This window comes from Topomyia yanbarensis, chromosome 3, assembly GCF_030247195.1.
Source record: "Topomyia yanbarensis strain Yona2022 chromosome 3, ASM3024719v1, whole genome shotgun sequence".
In the NCBI taxonomy this organism is placed as follows: domain Eukaryota; kingdom Metazoa; phylum Arthropoda; class Insecta; order Diptera; family Culicidae; genus Topomyia; species Topomyia yanbarensis.
In genome coordinates, this window is record NC_080672.1 from 39,157,308 (window position 1) to 39,179,863 (window position 22,556).

General features: G+C 39.8%; 1 protein-coding gene across 8 annotated transcripts in view; it reads left to right on the forward strand.

The window, feature by feature from the left end:
• The window catches only part of LOC131689820 (transcription factor collier), a 158,993-nt gene that overhangs the window by 89,353 nt on the left and 47,084 nt on the right, over positions 1-22,556 (forward strand). For all 8 annotated transcript variants that reach the window (XM_058975132.1, XM_058975131.1, XM_058975134.1 and 5 more), the window contains exons 5-6: positions 6,177-6,250; positions 7,451-7,519. In XM_058975132.1, the coding sequence (XP_058831115.1) occupies positions 6,177-6,250; positions 7,451-7,519 (143 nt within the window). The remainder of the gene's footprint in view (positions 1-6,176; positions 6,251-7,450; positions 7,520-22,556) is intronic.

Consider the following 22,556-nt stretch of genomic DNA (forward strand, 5'->3'; position numbering starts at 1 on the left):
TGGACGGGAACGATAACGCGAAAGAAGGCAGACTGAATGAGCTCCAAGCGGCTACACCGCCAAAGAAAAAGATCTCAACACGCTGCAGCAAACTACGTCAACAAGATCTGGCAGACCGACATTCTTAGATTTTTTTTTATTTTTACTTATTGTAAAAAAATTAAAAGACCCACGGCTCTGTTGTGCTAACGCATTGAGCCTTTCAAATAAAACTTTAGATTAAAAAAAAATAAAACTCATTATCAAAAAGTTGAAAAAAAATCCATCTTGACGCATCGACGGATCCCCCAGCGGATTGTAAATGTCCAAAACTATTGATTTTCAACGGCCAACAATTTATCCTGCTATATAAAACTAGTTCCTAAAAAGTTGAAAAAAATTCCATCTTGATGCATCGGCGGGCCGCTCTGCACATTATAAATGTCCAAAACTATTGATTTTCAACGGCCAACAACTTCCCCTTCAACGATACTAGGTGACCGCTAATATTTTGCTTGCAGTCCTATATAAGCCATGAATGTCGTTCACTACATTCATTTTGAACCGCTGCTAGGCCATTCACATACATTTGCAACTGTTAGCGAACCAAACCAAACTACGGCACCAAGCATAATAACCAAACTTTCAGGAACATGTAACAGGCACGCTCAGCAGCACGAACGTTTTTGCTTTTCTCTCGTCTGTTTACATGCACAGCAGCCATAATCAAACTTGCACCGGGGCTGTCATGTTTACCAAACTTTCGCATAAAAATGTCATTTGAAATGACTTCTTCCAGGCTTGCTCTCCAGTCCATGTTCACCGTTAGTGAAGGGCTACAGAATGTAACATCGATTATAGACTCCCTCCCGTCTCTTCGAAATATGCTAACGGAACCTTCATTGCACAATCGTAGGTCCAAGTTCACATATCTCCTCTTGTGTTCGTTATTCTACTGCCCACTTCACAACCCAGGTATTGCTTTCGCCCCTCTCTTGTCTATAGAATCTTATTTCTAGTCTTAAGATAGCTGTAATTTTTTTTCTCTTTTATAAAAAAAAATATTTCAACATTGTAACCTCCTAGTTTGAAGATATCCAAAATGTAAAAACAAGAGAATTTGGCACCGCTAAGCTAACGCATTTGTGCCTATCAAATGAATAAATTAGAACCAAGGTATTGAAGTCACCACCAATGACTATCAGCGTTCGTCGTTTGGTCGGTCACCCACTGTTCGGTTAACTGTTCCAACATTATACTGAACTGTACCACTATCCAACTTGTAGGTGCGAAACAGCTGCACATGAAGACCCCGTTGATTTTGGCGATCACGAAGCCTTTTGTTCACGAGTTTTCTGAAGTTAACTCGGACCCTCGCTATCCATGAAATAGCTCGACCTTTCATCTATTTAATTCCCGTCATTCATCTTGCTTTCTGCCATTCTCTCCATCTATTAGGCTATATAGATCCTCGGCGAACTTGAACCATTTAGCAACGAACTCCACTCAGATATTACCCAGCGGTAAGTTACCGCAAGGCATTTCTGTGAGTCGTTTAGATTCCGTTTTCGTGAGCTATTTAGCTTTCATTTCAGTGATCCATTTCGCTCCTGATAGTATGAACCATTTAACTCCGGTTTCCGTAAGCCATTTAGTTCGAGCTTTGTTGCGACCTACTCAGATAGTCCCTGGCATTAAACTCACCTTTATCCGACTGAGAGTTCCCCGGTGCCGGAATTTCTCTCGATACATATGCCGGTTTGTGAACCAAATTAGCTCTCAGTTTGGTTACGATACAAGTGAGCCATTTAATTCTCTGCTTCTTCGCGAGCTAGTCGATGTAGTCCTCGGCGGTAGGTCAAGCCTCCATAACGAGCCAACCAGTAGGTGCCGAGCTCTGTCGTCAATTTTCACTACAAGAAAATATTCTCAGAAGATAACTTTTGAAAAAGAAACTTAGAGAATTCCATTTAAAATATTAGGTACACTTTTGTCGAACATGTACAATTTTTCAAATTGTAATAAAATATTTCGGGGAGGTGCAGCTGCAAAAAAGCTGTTTCGAGAAAAACACAGTTGAACTTTTCAGTACGCTCATTTAATCACCATCACCACCGCCGCTGCCACTGGTCTACAGGGCGTCGGCCATCCCAACCTACCGTGGTAGTGAACCATTAAAATTTAGAATGTTTCTTTTTATACCAAGTGTAGCTTATCAAACGTCCAAAATCTCCTCTGTATCCCCAAAACCCCGGAATTCGGTAAACAAAAGAGGACTTTAATGCCCGTTCCAAGACTGCCATACCAGAAGTCGGAGTTTTAGCAAGTCTCTGGGGGCATCGCATTCTTTCGAAGCGAGATACTCATATGGTGTGCCGACTGATCACGAAATTGACATGTAAGGTTTTGTCCTTGATACGTTCACGGGCCTGAGCAGTTCAAGTGTTTGGTTTTTTGGGTTAATATCGGCAGACCTCCGTTGGGTCAGCCGCGTTCTCTGCACTAAACTTTATTGGGGATGTGCTGGAAAAAACTCTACCCAGTTTACAACGAAACGTCTCATTTGTCTAAATTGTTATTTCCAGTCAAGTCCAACGAAGATTCGTACGATAAACGTTATGTCAACTGTCGTAGAATGATCAACTGAATCTGCCACTTTACGATGGTCGATACGTCTATTCAGCAAATTAAAGACGGGCATCGCAGATGATCTTAAAATTTTCGGCTTCATCAAGTCACATAGTCCTAAGCTTCATCAATTTTTCTTGACTCACTTGACTTGTTCTACCTCGCAATCAAACACGCGGAAAAGTAAATCAATATTTTCCAGAAAAAAAATTATTTGATTGCGAATTATAAAATAATTATGTAGTGACAGATTTTTCGTTTGACCAGAATCCATGTTTTTTGTAACCACGTAATTAAATATTTTCGTTATTAAAATTTATCACATGATTAGCTTAAAGTGAGCATATAATTAAAGAAAAAACTATGCTTGCCACTACTCGACCAAAACACAAAAATATAGCACCCACTTTTTATTCATACCAGAATAGCGTTTACTATGTTCGAAAAAGTAAAGTCACATGCTCGAAAGTAGCTTGTAGTAAATGCTTTTTTTATTCATACCAATGCTACTTTACTACTAGCATCTGCTAGTTTTTGAAGTAAACTCTTTTTTATTCATACGGCCCCTTGTTTTACGAGATATTCACTAATTCTGCAATCTTCCAAATTATTCGGATTTGCATTTGCTTAACATCATTCTTGATCGATTTTCCTACATTCGAACTTCAAGACCCACTCCCGGCTATGTAGATGTCGCGTACGATAAAGAGAACGTAATCGCTGTTAATCTTCCCTAAGACTCGCAGTGCACTGAATGCACATCGTTATGAAATTCAGGCGAAAGCGTCGTCGCCTAAATGTACGTGTTGACGCAACTGCCGGAAGTTTAACTAATTTATTTAGCATGCTGCTATGCAAAAGACTGGTCATAACTTTAACCCTAGAACGTCGCACTTGCGTTTTCCACCCTAGAACGTTGCACTGGGGTATAAATGTACCCCACGCTTTGATCGAAATTTTCGCAGGTAAAAATGCTAGCAAAATAAATGTGTAGTGCGTCATTTTCTTCGTTTTTTAATTGCAAAAACAGCTGTGTAAGTGAAAGTACGGAATTTATTGAATAAATGATACCTAAATTGGTTTGAACAAAAAAAGAGTGAAAAAATCGCGGTTTTAACTTTTTTCACAAAAATTACTATAACTTTTCAACCGATTTCAAAAAAATCAAATGCTTCTAAAAGTTAAAAAAAATGGTCTAGAAACGGCATAAAATGGAATTTCGATTTTTTTGGAAAAGGCGCAAAAAGTTATTTGGAAGAGTGAAAGTTTAAAAATTGGGATTGGAAAATACCACGAAATGGAGTGAAAATTGAAAGGAAACAAATATTTCGGACCAGTAATACATTGGTAACACGCAACGTTACTGTTACAGCAGCTACTGTGCGCAAATTATACTTGCGAGCCATTGTTTTGAAAAACTATAAAAAATAAAAAATACAACAATAAAAATCAGCAAAAATCAGAACGATTTTTTTACTTCAAAATTAAATTAAATTAATTGAATAAATGATTATAAACGATTTTATAATACTAATTGTTACTAACGTAGTAAAACAACCAGTATTTAAACTGGTATTGTCACGAGTCACATTTCCACTGACAGCACAAAACCTGACGAAACGCTAACGGCAACCGTGCACTGGGGTACAAATATACTCCACGCCAACTTTGACACCTACTTCCACGAAGGCTATAAGCAAACTGGCTATACAACCTTTTCCTACTCTTACTAGGAACTCTAAATTGAACTATGGTTAGGGTCCCAGGTCGATAAATGCCGAATTCTCGTCTTCACACGGCTCCAAAGAAGGCGTTGGGTACATTTGTACCCCAGTGCAACGTTCTAGGGTTAATAACATCCTTTGATTAGATTTTATTAAACTTTTGGTTGTGTTTATGTATTTTGTTTACAATACTTAACAGTATGCACAATGCCTGAAGAATACACACATTTATTTAATTATAGAATAATGTTTTGGATATTTCAAAAATAAGTTTTTTTTTTGCTTTTAGAGCCACATGCTGTAGCTAAGCTATTAGATATCCAACTTTCAATGCTAAATCGAAGAAATTAATACCCTGTTAAATGAATAGCCTCCAGCAAAACGATTTTCGGATTCTACTGCAAAACATCATGTATCCACTTCATCATGCAAACTACACTCTACTGTTTATTGTTTGCTCAGCAATTACACTACAGAAGCACTTTTTCCGCTTTGATTCTGAACTATGCTTTCCAGTGAACCCTTTTCCTGCCATTTCCCTGTCGGCTGAGTGATCCTGTTATTTTTATTTACACATTTCTCCTGTCCAGTGACCATTTGATCCGTATGATAGTCCGTCATCCGCGGTCGTGACGGTAATGGCGGTGCTGGTGGTGGTAGCAGCGGTGGTAGACAACAGTAGCAATTCGCAAACATCATAATCGCAGCTCTCCGGCTATCACAGGCCGGTAAACGACCAAACACCCAAAACAACAGACCGTACCGAACCAGTTAGGAACAGCTTGCCCATCAGAAAGAACCCAAAAAAACCGACCCAAAACAAAAGAGAGAGCATTTTATGATGAGCTTTTGTTTTCTCCTCGCTGTTTTTTGTCCAGTCGCTTCTGACCGGAATTTAACCCGGATTGCTGTCTCGCCCCCTCTGTGCTGTACCCCAACTCCTTGAAAGGTTTAAATTCTTTTTTTGTTCCCTTCGCTGTGACCTCGCAATCGCACTCGTATGCAGCACATATTTGGCTTGGTCAGTGTTTTTGGAATGACCATAGGTGGCATCAGTGGAGTAAACGGAAGGACGAGATTTTACCTGTTTCATAATGCATGTCCCGCTTCATCAGCACACCACTTTCCGGTGGATCATTCGGTCTCCCCGGTTAGGCTTTTTTTACCTTGGCTGCTGTTTGGGACGCTTATGGTCACCCCTGGAACACAACTGCACGGAAGCAGAAAAGCGCACCAATAACTGATGAATTGTACCTTTTTTTCGTTTCCTACAGACTACATTCAGTTGTGCTTTATTGAATTGCTCCCTCCAGGCTGTGCAGGCTACCGGCCAACCAGATGAAGATGAAATGCCGAAAAAGTGGCAGCGATTAAGCTTAAATATTTATCAGCTTGAATGAGAATACAAAATTTACGGGATTAGTAATTAAATAGTGCAACTAAGAGCTAGCGGTGATTTACAGCGGAAATCGGGTGTTCTTTCAAATGCTACTGCACAAATTTAAAGTTTGACACAATGTTTAAATCATTCATGCTAATATGCACGACGATTATCTGAGTGAATATCACTCTCGATTCTTTGTTGACATCTGAATAATTGACGTTGATACCGGGCCCGAAATTCACTTGTTCTGTTCTGTTGACATTCTCCCCCGACCTGTCCATTCACTGTTTGAGGTTAGAACGGAAGACCGTTTGACATTGTTATTAATGGTTTGTAAACAATAACAACACAATGCCACTGTTGACACACGTTCATATGACAATGCTTATTTCATTATTTAATATTACACAGTAAACTGTAACTATACATCACAACCTTTTTTCTCCTTCTTTTTCATATAGGCTATCGTCTACGAAGGTCAGGACAAAAATCCAGAAATGTGTAGGGTGCTATTAACACACGAGGTGATGTGCAGGTGAGTGCCACTACTGATAACGCCAACTCGACTGACAGCACGGTGATTTTGGTTGTCTACAAGTGAGCTACTTCGGTGCCTTTTTATTGCTGCCAGCAGAAAAGAGGATTCACTCAGTTTCCGTCTGTTTTGACTTCGTCGAAGACTTGAAACCTTTATCGGAGAAGGACAGCGGTTCATGTGTTTTTTTTTTATTTTGGCCCGGAAAAAAGCGTACAACAATAAAATCCACAGACGAGGATACAGGCTGAAAACTAGAACGATTGGCATAATTTTCCTGTGCTTGGTATTTCATTGCTTCCTGATCCGGATGCGTTAGCTATCTGTAAATGTGTGCGTAGGCGTGCGTGACAATGTATTGCCTTTGCGTCATATGTGTGTAACTTTCAATTCCCATAAGAGCACGCCTTTTTTCCTCAAGAGGTTTCCCACTACACTCGAGCCGTAATCCCCTGGGGGGATATCGGAAAAATAGAGCGAAAGGAGGTAGTAAGAGCAAACGATTGGTTAGCTGTGCTAGAGAAAAGCAAAAATCGAACCTACAAAGAGGGGTTCGACTGGTGAGTTCTGACGTTGTCGCTTTCATTCGTCGGTCACTATTTCATTCCCGGACCAGCACTACATATAAGCTATCAAAGCAGAAAGTCGGCTTTTTATTCTTATACGTGGCAGTAAAAACATAGACGCTCGAAAAAGGCCCATAACATCGATTCACACACTTTTTTCCCGGATCCCGGACTACGCTGGACCGGACGCCGAGACGGTGAGCCCTGTCAGAATGGCTCCCCATACAAAGATCCAAAACAACCAAGCTACAACACAAATCTAGCATAAAAGGCCAATGAACATAAAATTCAGTTTTATTGTACACATAGCACCCAGCAAGACGATCCGAATTTCGATTGTCGTATGTCGGCAACGTCCAATAGAAATCAATCGGGATTAGGTTAGAAAGTGATAGGGAAGCAGGGTATGGGAAAGAATGATGAAATTAGAGTTGTTGAATAATCAGTTAATAACTGAGACTGCGAATACGTGCCAATCTCACTGATGTTGCTAATTTAACAATCCGGACATGTGTGAAGCTTAGCTGTGCTGTCAGTGTTCAGATTGGCGAATTTCGTTCTTGTCAAAATTACACCCATTAAGTTCACCATGCAAAACTCTATTTCACCTACCTCTGTTCTCATTCTATTCCAGTCGATGCTGTGACAAGAAGAGCTGTGGCAATCGCAACGAAACACCATCAGATCCTGTGATTATAGACCGGTAAGTAATCGAATTATGATTGTTTTATGTAGCCGCCGAAAAGCTCGTTCGTACGGTACGGAGGTTAATTCGCATTTGAGCCTCCTCGTATTCTGTGATGATACGCTGTGGTTGGTATGATGGTGCCCAAACGACCAGCTCAGTTGAGAAAGGCTAATGTAGCATCGATTTTACTGAATATAGAGGACCTGATTTAAACCCTGTGGATAGCGAGAGAGGAATTGTAAAGTAAACTTTATGAAACGTGTTTGAGTAAAAAATTACAAAATTTCTGGAAATTTGTGAATTTATCCCACAATAAAATAAAATTTGACGATTTTCAGCATTATAATACTTTTTTTGGGTGTGGAGTCACGTGAAAATTGCGTCGATTCTAACTTATCTTCGTCGACGTTTCGATCTGTGCTTGCGATCTTCTTCAGGGCTCGACAATAATGTCGAATTGCCGCTATCTTTACACGACTGATCAAAAACGCTGGTTTAGGTAGTACACCGCACACCAATGTGAGAGGTCTACGAAGACTTCTTACACACATACTTTTTATGAACCGCACATCTCGAAAAATCCAAAAGTGTCCGTGAGAACACAGAATTTATATAAGGTTGCATTGGTAATTATACAACTTTTAATTTCCAATAGGCTTCGATTTATCAAAATGTAATTTCTTGAAAAAATTCAAAAACACGGGATCAGCTTAGGGTTTCAGAAAATAAAATAAAACAAATTTAAAAAATGGGCTGTTACTCGCTTCTGAATTTCCACCCTTCGCCAACAAAAGGTCGAACCTTGCAACCCTTGAAATCAATAGATATTCTGTTGATCCTCAAGAGATTATGTTATTTTCGATCATCGCATTCCTTATCGGAGGAATACAAATCACGATTCATTGTTGAATTGTTTCTTTTTAAACGGATTGTGATTATTATAGATTTCTATAGACGTTCAAAGTAACTGTAACTGGTCCAGAAAAGTCCAGATTATAAAGCGAACTGAACTATGTATGATTCATAAAATACAAATCTATAATTAACTTTCCTACGTTACCGTCAATCGAAAGAAGATTATTCATTCCCTTTCTTTGGAAAAGTTTGTTTAAAATCAGTAAAACATCCAAATTGCGCGAATCTATAAATATAAGCCGTACAGCTTCTATCAAGGCCAATCGCGTGTGAAAGACGAAATAGAAAAATTCGAATATGCAATTAGTATTATAGTGGTATTAAACGGAAGGCATTTATATTATGAAGGCTAATTGAATAATTTGCTTGAGTGACTGTAGTTTGTTCCTAAATTGAAATTGTGAATTTTACATAGTTAAAATTAATTCTATTATTTAATTCTTTTTTTTTCGGAGTACTCAAATTCATCATAATTTAAGAATAAACATATTTAATTAGGGATCTTATCATTATAGGAGCCCACTTTTAAAATATCACACGGAAAACCGATTCATCACAATTTCAACTAAAAAATTAGTTGAGTTTTTGGTTTCGTCTAGTTAATATTTGGGCGAACTAAATTTTTGTTGAAAACAATAATCCAACGTTGTTGGTTTGAAGCTGTCAGTTTCAGTCTGGACATGAACGTTTCAGCCTAGCACAAAACTTAAAAAGCCTACCTGAGCTAAAGCTTGAAAAGCTTGTCTCAGCTTGTAACGCTTGTTTTAGTTCAAATACAATTGCATATGCCGTTACACTACCTTTTCAGCCAAGACACAAACGATTGGAATTCAACTAATCTCATTGTTGAATTAAACTGCTTCATCGTAAAATACAACATACGATATTTCAAACGTTTTGTTTCACCGACCGACGGATGAAGATATGGAATTAAATTGTTGAAATACTCCGTATGCCAGTAATCCACACGTAAATATAATATAGAGTTATGTTTCTCATAATGTTATCTTTTTATAAACTGCACTCTTAAATGCGACGAAATAACCAAAGCTATTTAAGGATTGTTGGTAATTGATTGATGATTTCAATTTTAGATGAAAGGAATAATTTTTATTTCTTTTCTATTTAGTCAGCCAGCACTACAAAAAAACTTCATACTTATTCCAGATCTAGTTTGGAATCTCAAAAGATGAAAAATAATTATCGTATTGCATATTACATATTACATTTGTTAATAATTGAAATTTTACTATATAATCAACTAAATCCGAAATAGAATGATTTTGACAATCTTCGACAATACTTTCAACTTTCAGTATACATGTATTGAAAAATATGTCAATCAAAATCATTCCTGTATTGAAATATTTTTAAAGAAAAACTAGGCAAAACCAAAATGAGGTCAGTTGAATTTCTGATTTTTGTGTACTGGTTCAGGTAGTTGCGTCCGGGCTAAAACAAGCTTTCCAAGCTGAGACAAGTACCTACCTGCATAACCGTTATGCCCAGCTTGTATGAATATACCGTCGCTACCTTGATGTATTCCAGTAAGGTGTGCATCTTGGCTACTTTGCTGTCATTTCGTATGATGTGCGCCTTGAATCAAAATCAATAATAATTTTCAATAACTATTATTTGAGAATCTCGCAAAATTAAGAGAAAATTTAGTTACGTTTTTCATTTTTCTGTTAAAATCAACTAATTAGGAAAACAAGAATTTGTTTTGTTATTTTCTTCATCGAATGGTTTTCAGTGTATATTTTGCAATAGGTTTAAAAAAAATTCAAATGCGCTTCGGAAAATTGAAAGTTTTTAGTCTATCTGAGTTATTAATAGCATCACCTGAAATGAAACATTTTGTTAATTTATTTTATAGTTCCGCTCAATATTCGCCAGTACCAACATTTGTAGCTCTACGGGCGGTATAAAGCACTTTAAGTCAAGTTTATAAAATTATTCCGTCGCGTAAGCCTCACCCATATTCGATTCGTTGCTGACAAGGCGTCTGCAATTCGATTTCGTTAGCAACTTTCGGGTGAATTCATGTTTCGACCCTACCAGAAGGTCCTAGGAAAATCTAATTTGTTCTTTGCTGTACCTTCACCAACAGAACCCTTAGCCCCAAGGATGGTTGCTTTAACTAATTACATGTCAGAATAGACAATATTTTAGCTTTTATCGAATTCCTCGTCAGATTGAAGTCATGTCCACACTGTTAAAAATACGCTGAAGTCCGGTAACAGCGCTCTGGCGACCATAGTTGGTTCTTCTGAACGGAACTCGCAGAAGAGAGTTATTACGCAAAGCTTGAACGCGGGCTTGAAGATCCAGTCGTCCAAAGATTGTAGGGCAATCCACTCTGGCAGACAGTCAGCCTTATTCTGCATTACGACAGATCGCTTTTTCGAACGAATATGGTTCGATTGAAGTAGGCCCCCGTTTGATTTTACTGTCGTTATTGAGAATGCAAATCACATTCGTTCGGAAAAGCGATCCGTCGTAATGCAGAATAAGGCTGAATAAGTCCACGACGAACAGGGCTTCAGAATAGCCCCTCCTGATGCCTAGAGTGTCGAGCTGTATTAACTGACAACGGTTTTCGTAGCTCGGCAACTGAAATCTGTTTTGCGAAGAAAGATGTCGGAATGCAGAGCATATGAACCGGCGCTGGATAGCCTCGATTCTGCCAACGCCGTTCGGATTCCAAACAGCAGAACAATATTCTAGTGTTGAGCGAACCAGCGCAAACAGTATTTACGTTCCTAAAATTGTTCGCCATTCGGAAGATGAACCCAAGCTCTCTTGAAGCCTTATTCACGATGTATGAAGTATGTACGTTGGTGCCGAATCCATGATGACTACGAAATGGTTGACGTGAGTGTGTTTTGGAATGCTCGAGTCGAAGAAATGGCAGTTAAACTGAATCGAAAGGTGTTTCCGCCTGAATGTAACGATTGAGCATTTATTCTGGTTTAAAACCCTTCTGTTAGGAACACACCACGTACTAAAGCTCTCCAGTTTACTCTGAAGAAACTCGGCATCGGCTTTATCCCGTATTTGTTGAAAAAAATTTATGTCGTCGGCGAAAGAAAGATGGGGTCCTTGTAATTTAATATTGACGTCATTAAAGTAAAGGAGGAATATTACTGGACCGAGATGGCCTCCTTGTGGGATGCCAGATGTAGCGAAGAATGGTGCAGATCGAATGTCCTTAATGCTGATTTGGAGTTGCCTTCCATCGAGGTGGGAACGAAACTGGCTGGGGTCCTAGAATTAGAAGGTTGTTAATAGTCTATTATCTTTCTCCGGACAAAACCAGCCTGAAGACCGTGTGGCATCCGGCGGGTTGAAGTTCCTCAATCAAGAAGTGATCCACTGGGTTCCTGCTCCCATGTCGTACGAGGCAGCTTAAAACAGGAGTCCTCAAGTCAAGGTGTTTCTCCGTGCCGAGGACTGAATGGTTGGCAGGACTAAAATATGCCTGTCGCGCACGAAGTGTCGTGGGTCTTGCTCTCACTGTGTTAAACGAATCTCTGACACAGTGGACGTTTGTCTCTTCCAATGGTGGTCATGTTCCCAATACCCATTTCGGGGTTCGCTATAAGCGATTATAAGTCAACGTGTTTGGTATCTTCTAGCTGCTGTACAACAAGTGCTGATAATGAAATGTGTAGTGCTGTGGTCGAGTATAGTTAGAGTAGCACATATTAATCTTCAGCATAATCGTACAGCAACTATGAATCTATCCTGCCTTGTACAGGAAGGAACCGTATTTCCATGAAGGAAACCTATATTTTGAAAAGCTACCCCGTCTTCGCAGCTAACAACAAAATGGCATGACAAATCCACGTGAAATGCCTCGTGCATGTAAACTGTTGAATTGACGCATATCTTCTATTCGATTTCATAACTCTCGATATTTGTGCTGTCACAGTAATATGACTGTTGATAATATAAACAAGAAATACGTCTATTGTTCGGCATATTTGCCGCATAATGGACTATCACCTAATGATATTTCCAAAGGGTTGTATCATACTGTGACAGAAATGGGTTTCCCCTCATAATCGGTGGTGATGCAAATGCCCACCACATAATTTGGGGAAGCTTAGGTAGCCATCTGAGAGGTACCGAATTGATGGAATACTTAAGCAGTAAGAATTCGCCCAACATATGCATGAGCTAGCAGAGAAGAGGTGTTAGATGTATCTCTCTGCTCTGACAGCACTACGCATGAATTGGCAAACTGGCTCATACCAAACGAGCTCGAACTGTCGTTATCTGATCGTAAGTACATCGTCTTTGATCATTCAAACGTCTCACTAAATATCGTCACATATCGTAATCCTAAATCTACGAAGAGGGACATCTTCGAAGAGGGCTTGGCACCTAGGTTTCAGGGGTATCTTCTGACGATTAAATCTCCACGTGACTCGGATGAGTTCTTGGATAAAAAAAACTCACTAACAGTAGCAGTACACCAAGAGACTTGTCCTCTGCCAGTTGTGTTTGCTTCTAGAGGAACACCTTGGTGGAATATCGAACTTGTTCGACTATAAAAGTTAAGTAGAAGAGCTTGGAATCGCAGGCGCAGGGACGGGTCGGAGGCCTTTAAGTTGGCTCGCAAAGCATACAGAAATGTCCTTCGATCCCTGAGCGAAGTGGTAGGAAAAGCTTCTGCGTAAATGTCTCAAGTCTCAACGAGACTAGCAGATTAAATAAGTTACTTTCGATATCGACGGTTCGATTGGAACTACTAATGGTGAATACTCGTCTGACGAAGAACTCAACTGTCTTTTTAAAACACATTTTCCAAGCTGTATGGAACCATCACTGACGACTGCCGCTGAGTTCTTTACAGGTAGTTCTAATTCTTGGGCATTTGCTCGTAAAATTATGACAACCGAACCGATCAAATGGGCGATTGAAAGTTTTGTTCCGTAAAAGTCTCCGGGAAAAGATGGAATCATTCCAGTCCTACTTCAAAGAGGATATGAATACTCCACATTCCATTAGCGTAGCGGGAAATAACTGTAAAATTCATTCCCAAAGGTGGCCGCGTCGCTTATGAGGAGGCACAGAGCTTTACACCGATCAGTTTGATCTCCTTCCTTCTCATTGGAACGTTTAATCGACCACGACTTTGATGGTCCAGAACCAGTTCTATCATCCAAACCTTTCATCATTGGTAGCTTGCAAACTTGCATTCAAATAAAGACTTTTCTGCAGGATGTGAGTCCGAAAATATCATAGAATTTGCTGCATTTTTCCAAGCACAATTGCAGTATTCTAGTCAGAACATTGCAAACTCATTTATCACATGGATACTATTCACCGTACTGAGCATTATTCGCGTGATCTTTGTGAATCCGATAACGGAACTTCATATCATTGGATATGTAACTGTTTTGGTTCTCCATACATAGATGAACCTATGTACAGAGAGCTGAAACTCAAGGATATGCTATTGTTCTTAACCCAGTGTGGTAAAGAGCTATAGTTTAAGCCGTAGTTAATTGACAATATCGCTTCTCTTTTTGTTGTCGCTCTGTTATCTTAATATCCTCTCGGGGGTGTTGAAATATCCGATCAATATTTAAATAAAAAATTTACCCCCGGAGGGGGGTTGGAAGTTATATTCCTGCTATGTAGCACCTGCAGAACGTTCAGCAGCCTTCCGAGGGTGCCCTGTTTTATTGTTCTGTGTCGTCATTTTTCTTACCCCTAACCTTACCACTTCCCCATCCTTCCCATCAGGAAAAAGATGAACAAGCAAATCATGGCAAGGCACAAATCTCTGATCAACATGGGAAACGTGCCATTTGAGCCAGTCGCTACTGATTCCTGATTCCTGATTAATTCGAAGCTATCAAAGAAGTAGCGTCTTTACTGAAAATTCCTCCCCGAGCAGAACAACATTATTTTGGATACCAACAAAACAATACACATGCTTGGTACAGGTTTCTTCAATTTTAAGCAACTAATTGCAACATGCATCAAGAAACCAGTTAAAGCATCCAACATTCCATACTATTTACCCACCGCAGTTTTCGATCAGCAGGAAAAACCACGCTGCGTGGGTGTTCCACCCATCGGCTTAACCAGAACTGGCATTTTCCTTTTTTGCCCTTCGGCCACCGCAAGTCACACTCACTCCACGGCAAGGGCTTCGGTGAAGGAGCCGCTTCACTTTCGTAATTAATACAAATTTAAGCCTCCATCAGTGCGCCCCGACAAACCAGGCTATTCGTTCTCACTGAATGCCACACACAGCTAGTGCCAGTGCCTGGCAGTTTCGAGAAAAATTAAATTTGTAAATGCTTCGAGTGCCGTTTTTGGCGTATTTCGTCGAACGGACTCATTGAAATTCCTTGCCTGCCGCTTGGATCTCGTCACCGCAGCAGCGGTAGCAACAGCTCAGACAATAACAACGGCAGTTACCGCGGATGGCAAAGGATGATGACAGAAAATCACGCTGCTACGGTTGGCGTATTCCTTACCTACTGCTGAATTTAGCCTTGTTCAACACTACAGAACCATCCGCCCGGAACAGGTATTTTTGATTGATTCAGACCACACACGCCGTGTATGTAGTAGGTTTTTTTCGTTCCGGCAGCTAGGTCACAGACAAGCCGATAGGGGGTTTCTTGTGTGAAAAGGTAATTATAGCAAGTGAGGTAATATGTAATCAGCTTTGAGGTTATGTGGTTTCCAAAATATTAATTTTAGAATAGACTGTAATTGGTCTAGTCTGTGATCAGACGATCATTTATGAAACTGTGCAAATTCTCTTCTCACTATTTCAGCTTCTTCCAGAATTGGGTCCCACGTAGTTATTGTTTTGTGCTGTCAAAGTTTCAACGCTTAGCAAAATTATATAGAAATATGACAACCGATCAAGATCATTGGAGCTCATTAACGTCATATATTTCATCTATTTGACACCAGAACGGATCGATCACTGGTCGGCCGCCGATGGGCTTTAAATCGAAGCGATAAGATCTCATAAATCTTTCAGTAGTAGTTTCTTATTGCTTTCTGCCACTTGCTCTGCCGTTTCATTCAATCGGCTGCAGATTTGTCATTGCGAAAGAAGGAGCCTTTTTTGCACGGAGCGCAGTTTTGATGGATTGACGGTTTGTCTTCGACCCCGGTATAGCGGTATTTTTGCTCTTTCCGCAAGTGACATCCTTCGGCCAGTGAACCTGTACAAAGTGTAACTGACAGCATTTGTATTTTGCCGCGAAACGATTAGTTTGCCCAAACTCGTTCCGACCGTACAGTTAACGAGTGAAATTCCGAATCGAATTCTGTTCCAATCAGGCAGCTCAAAGAGCACACACGCACACAACCCGTTTGTCGGAAGTCCATTTTTCGCGAAACAATGGCCAGGTCTCCCGGTCGGTGGTTTATGGCGAATTCTCTGCACATTCAATCACGCATTCATAACCAGTCGCTTTAATGAAACTAATAAAAATATGCTGCACTCGCGCTAGGACTGCATGAAAATCTGAATCGTTATCGAATACTAGGAAAAACGAAAAACAAAAGATCAATAACAATCAATAGGAATGAGATAGGGCAAGGAATGCTAACAAAGCGCCCGCGTGAGCGCGTGTTGCGTCGTCATCTCGCGTGGATACGTGCACATTGCACATCGCCTGTGCGCACTTTCCGCCGTGCGTATAATAAATTCTATATTTGTAACGAGAAATGGATTTATTTCTCGAATTATTATTAATTTAATCTCCTGCGCGCTGGTGAATGTCCGCGAGCCCCGATGCCGACTTAAAGAGTACGCGCTACGCTTACAGCGGCCGATCCCGGGTCCAGGTCTGGTGGCAGCACGATGTCAATAACTATATCGTCAATAATAATGAGCTCGGGAATTGCGCGCTCGGAGAAACCGCGACAGGCGCAACACAGAGTGAAAGAAAAAACGTGAAATGATGACGAAAGCATGGATGCGACCGACCACCGACCGTTGCAGCACGTCCCGCCGCCGCCCGTAGCAAAACAGTTGTCGTTTCTTATAAAATGTAACATCGCGACGCGAGATCGGTACGTGCGGTCACTGGCGGTGAAAAATAGGGTTGGCTAAATGTTAAAATAATATATTTTGAGTGAAGTTGCGAAAAAAGTATCTTTAAACTTATTAAATTAAGTAACATTAAAAATTACGGTAAACATAAAATACAAATTTTTAACCGGAAGAAAATAACAGCAGCGCACCCCATTCGTCGGCTGGGACCTCTCGCCTGCCCACCAATCGTCGATACATAATTCATCTTCATCAGGAGGCCGACTGGCTGCAGCGTCGTGATGGTCCAAGAGTTTCATGTCTGCCTTCAATATCCATATCACGTGCCATTTTTGACTTTAACAATAAACATTACAAAATTGGCATCACAATCATCTACCGTCTTTATTTTTATTCAATTAGACTTTGCAGCTATCGAGCTTGAGCTCTCGGATCGATTCCTCAATGCGGCTTCGTGCTTTTACTTTTCACCCGGGGTACACTTCGTGCACGTTCCTCGCGATGACAGCTATTCTTGTCACTTTTATAGACGTTCGTCCTTGCCGTTTTGGTGTAATACGATCAAATTCACCGAACAGAAAGTATCGGTATCTAGTCTTTTCGATAAATTGACACCATCTGGTCCAATTAGTTTCAACGGAGCTCTCACTACTATAATGCATTTACTTCACGAAAACAAAAAAAAACTGACAGCATCATTACCTCGCAACACCAACTCTTATAAGTTAATTAATATTCGCTCCACATCCAGCTACCTCTGGCCACACCTATCTGACCCCTGATTTTGGTCAACGGGCAGGTGTGAAAATGTAAACAATCCCTCCGTTGACCATTACGCGCTAGCCCGTTTTCGGTAGGTTTTCCACACAATCCGTGACAGGCCCATTTTAGAAGCAATTAATCTTCGTACCGAACGGCTAGCGGCGATGGAAATGGTAATCGGAATCCACCGAGACAGAACACCGCCAACAGGACCGGCTGACGCGACTGACGCGTCGTGGTCGGCATCATGCATTTGTCACAACAACGCAACGGTGCGGCGCGACAGAAGACCAAGAACCGTTTAGGGATGCAAGCTCCAAAGCTGGAGAATTTTTCAAGCATCAGCTCCGCTGGCTAGGGTCTGTCCGGCAAGCCGTGCTCACAGGCCTGGTTTCGATCAATTTTAATTGCTTGATTAAATAACATTTGATTCGGTGAAGGTTCGTTTCGAAATAACACCAAGTATGGTTGAAACGATTTCAATTAATAAAATTCACGTTCGCCGGGCAGTTGCAATCAATCATATTTATGACTTTTGTCATTCGGCAATAAATCAAATCAGAGGTGGTTTTTGTTTTCATCGTCAAACCTGTTGCAGTTTTGAATTTCACTGGAACTGTCCTTTAAATTTCATAATAATGGCGAGTAATCATTTTTTATTTGTTCCATGACTGTCTTTCTTTGTAAAATCTAGGCATCCTATTTGTCACTGGTTTGAGGTACTTGAAAACAAGGATTCCGGTCGATCGAGGTCTATGATCGATGTCTACGGATTCCTAATCCTGAGTCCCAAGTGAACCGAATATTGGTATAAAGGAGTATTATTTAATGGTACATTATTTATTTTCAATTTTTACAACACTATAGTAGTTGATTTTAAGAACTGCCGTGTTCGCCCATATGTTTGCTAGACATTTATTGATGGCGAAAATAGGACTTAAGCTGATGGGAATCTAATTCTGCAAGTCAACGATAACTCGCTTATTGTTCACCAATTTAGGTGAAAACCAATTTCTCTCGACCAAGTCAAAAATGGAGTTGAACCACTATTGCGCGTTAAGGGCAAAAAACCTATAATTGAATTAGTTATGGAATTTGTGTTTCGTTCTCGTCTTACAGAGCGAAATGCAAGTAGATTCTGTAAACTAGGGTGGAGCACAGTTGTACGGAAAAACGCAAACTTGGCTGCATCAAGTCAGAATAAACTGTTCAAAATTTGGGGTTTATTTGTTATGACCCGGCGTAGCACAGTGAAATTTGTATGGAAATTCGCATGGGAAAACATGCTTTATTGCATTTTCAATTTTAGATACCACAGATTTACCAAAAGAATGCAACCTATAATTTATATGCATAGTCCAGTATATGCCTAACATCTTTGCCAAAGGAAGTATGGTGCTGAAATGTTCCTGAAATATGTTATAACTTTTCGAAGTCATTCAAGTTCAATACCATAACCGTACGCTTAGCTCCACTCTTTAGGCTCTGTATAACATCTAGTTGCTGCTTCTTCTGTACGGAAACCCATTTTTTCTTCGTGTCTCCCTCAGATTTGACCTCCTTGGGATGCTTCCGAAGTGCGTGCTTTATAATTGCCTAATATTTTTGGATGGGCTTGAAGGTTGGAAGCCAAAAGAGGATGTTGTAACAGCAGTTGCAACGATGAGCGTGTTTAGCATGCGTATCGAGTTGCCATTTCTGTAACATGAAATGTCTAAGTACCTCAGCCTGTACAACACAATTATGGACCCCAAAAAGAACCAAAAAAACAGGCTTAACTAGGGTTCTTAATATCGAAGCTTTCTGGAGAGAACCGGTTTCCCGGTACTGCATCCCTCAGTACCGGTAGTACCGGTAAATACCGATACTGGAATGTTTTTGTCAAAAAAACGAAAAAACGCCAGAGCGACATAAAATGTTAAAAAATATATGCTTCAGTCTACCTTCTAATCTCGTCCAGAGCCGAAGCAAAAAATCGCTCTGTTTTAGCTATCAACAAGCCAAGCAATCAAATTTTTACTGCTTTGTTCTTATCCACTGCACAAACAGTACAGTATCGTTCCTCCGGCTGAACAGTTAAATCAGAAAACCTCGAGTAAAACGTGCATCTACTACGAGAATTACCATTGCGACTGACTTTAAATAAATTCGTATCATACCAAATGTACGCTTGGTCGAACAGTACTTAAGGGTGACAACGGCGATAAGCTTCACGAAAGTAGCTACATTATGGGTCTAATGTGGTACTTCCGACTTTCACAAAAGGTAAACCAAGGCTGAAAGCGCCATTGTGAAGAATTTCATGCAACACAACATCAATTACAACAACGTTTGAGCCAAGATTTCCGTGTATATTGATGATGATGAAATCAAGGCACGTCGATTTGCACCTCGCACTAACTTTTACTTCCTTAAAGGAATCATTGAAATCCATTAGTTGAAGAAACTTTTCCCATGTATTCCTAACAGTTCATGTTATGGATTCTCACATGACGAAACATTACTTCTGACCTGACTTTAGATCCGAATCACATATAATCAGCAACGCTGATTTTAAACTCAGGTCAGATCCCTACGTGCCCTATTCGGATCGAGGTTAAGTACTCAGTCGGCGTTCGTTCTTTTATGGAATAATACTACGTTCACGTGAACATAGTATCATATTTAACAGCAAACTGTATGTAGGCGTGACTTAGGCCCGAAACCTATTATTTCGGCATATGGCGTATAATGGGAAACAATCATAATGTTGCTTACGGGACAATCCCAAAAAACAAATAAATTGTTATTTTACTCATGCTAGTTCAAAATACATGAATTAAAGATCGTTATATATATTTTCGAATAAATAGTAAATATCCAGTTGCGTACAACGGGAGTTATATTCGTTAATCTTCTAATGCCACATTTCTGGCCGATGCACAGTGGCGTAACTATATCAAATCCATGGCCAAAATTATTTCACATGTTTTTAAGCTTTTTATATGATAACAAGTGATGAAAAATGGCTTTTCATAATTTTAGACAATTTATGACCAAAATATGAAAATATTAAACCTCGTTGCAGTGTGATGCAAAGCCGAAAATAAACGAATTCCACGAGCATTATTATTTTTCAATTTAAACGTGTTTTTAGAGTTATCTATCAGTTTGAGGAAACCTCGCATTGAGATTTAGTCTGTTTCAACTGTTTTCATAAATTAAAACATTTTGTTTCAAGTTCATATGTTTATTTTGCTTTTCTGCTTTTCTTAGAGTAGAAAAATATTCAAGTTTTTGTAAATTCAGTAATAGAAATCTATCCAAGTGATTATTGTATTCAACCTCGATTATTTACGTTAACACTTGCAATCCGGTGACAACGAACTGGAATGAGAAGATTGCATAATTTGATTGATGCTTCGCTTACGTTTCCAAGGCAACTTGTGTAGCGTACGTTTCATATAGCAAGGCTATTGGAAGTTATATTTCACACTCTTTTATATGGCTATCGTGGTCATAAGAGCTCAATTTGGTTAATGGACGCAATCTAACAGAAAATAATATAATAATCAAATCATTCTTGTCATATAAGCGTGAGCTTGAGTTTGTGCGACCACCCCTGGCCGCTATTCCGTTATCGATCTGGACTAGCTGAAGCTGCACAGGGAATACGTAGATAATTATGCTTGGGAGTAGCGAAACATCTTTCACAATGTGCAGCTCCTGGTAATCCTAAATTGTTTATTGATCAATATCGGCGCCGGCCAGACCCTAACGTAGATCGCGGGAAGAAAGTGAAAGAATGGTTAGTCCGATACTTGCTTTTGCTAAAGGCCGCACTACTGCGCACTCCACAAGTATCACGGGAGGAGGATATTTGTTAGTAAGTCTAGAAGTTGGATACTACTTCTTCTTTACCGACGCCAGAGAGGTGACTTCACGTCTGGACTAGATATCGATCCATCAACTCATGGACCGGGGACCAACCGCTTTACTTCCCTTCCGAAGGAAGACGTCACCACAGATTTTTCCCTTCAGAAAAATCTCAATGACCTTGGCTGGAATTGAACCCAGGCCAACTGGAATGAGTGGCGGTTACGCTTACGACTCAACCACCGGCGCCGTCTCAAATTATTCTTTTCACATAAGACTTTTAAATAGTCCCAATACTGATTTTTTTAATTGTATTCTTAAATTTGAGCAAAAACACAACATTTTCAAACAGCTGTAAAAAACCGAATGGGATTAATTAGGAATCATTTCTTCGTGGAACAGTGAGAGGACACTCCAAATAATCTTCTCCTTTTAAAAGATTTACCCGACATTGCCCGTCAAGGTACTTTTTACTAACGAATATGTGGAAAATTGATAAAAGTGAGCACTTTTATAAAACCTACCCAAAAATGACAAAGAAAAACTAAAATTGACCCCAATTGATTGTAGTTGCTGGAGTTTACTATGAAAAGCACGATATTGACTTTGGGTAATTAGTTTTTGAGCAATCTGAAAAATTTAGGAATAATGGATTTCAAGCTAATAAAATGTGTAAAAAAATCACTGATTTCAAATAATTGCATACAAAAATTATCAAACGAAAACGCTTTTCTTTTTAAGCAAAACGTTAGAGTATGTTTCGAAGAACAATTTAAGCTGAAAAAATGGACAAATAAACAAAAACAATATTTTTTCTATTTTGGCCCGGATTTGAAGTTAGTTACGCCTCTGTGCGATGTTTGAAACTACTGAAATGTTCGGTTAATGCTATTGTGCAGTGATTCTCAACCTGGGATCCGCGGACCCCTAGGGATCCATGAAGCCTTTGCTGGGGTCCGCGCAGTAAAATATATTTTCCGAGTTCATAATGAAATTTCAAGGCTAGTTTCCCAACAAACTGAAAATATCATATTGATAGCATACAAAATCGATGTTTATCTGTGGGGGTCCACAGCAACCCAGGCTGGGTTGCGCTCCGTGGTACGAAAAAGGTTGCGAACCGCTGCTATTGTGCATCAAAAGCTTCGCACAGTACCGAAAATACCGGGCGCACGACGTTAGGCATAAATACGTTAGGCATACATACGGTAGCCATAATGGTCGTTAGGTATAATGTACGATTGGCATAATATACGTTAGGCATAATGGACGATTAGCATAATGTACGTTAGGCATAATGGACGATTAGCATAATGTACGTTAGGCATAATGAACGATAGGCATAATTCACAAAAAATATAAAAAAAAATCGCAAGGCTTTCGTTATTGTAGAGATTTCCACTTTGTGCTCGTTTTCTGGGTTAAAAAAACTACGCCTTACTCAGAACAATTGCATACCTTCGGGAGACAGCAAAATGA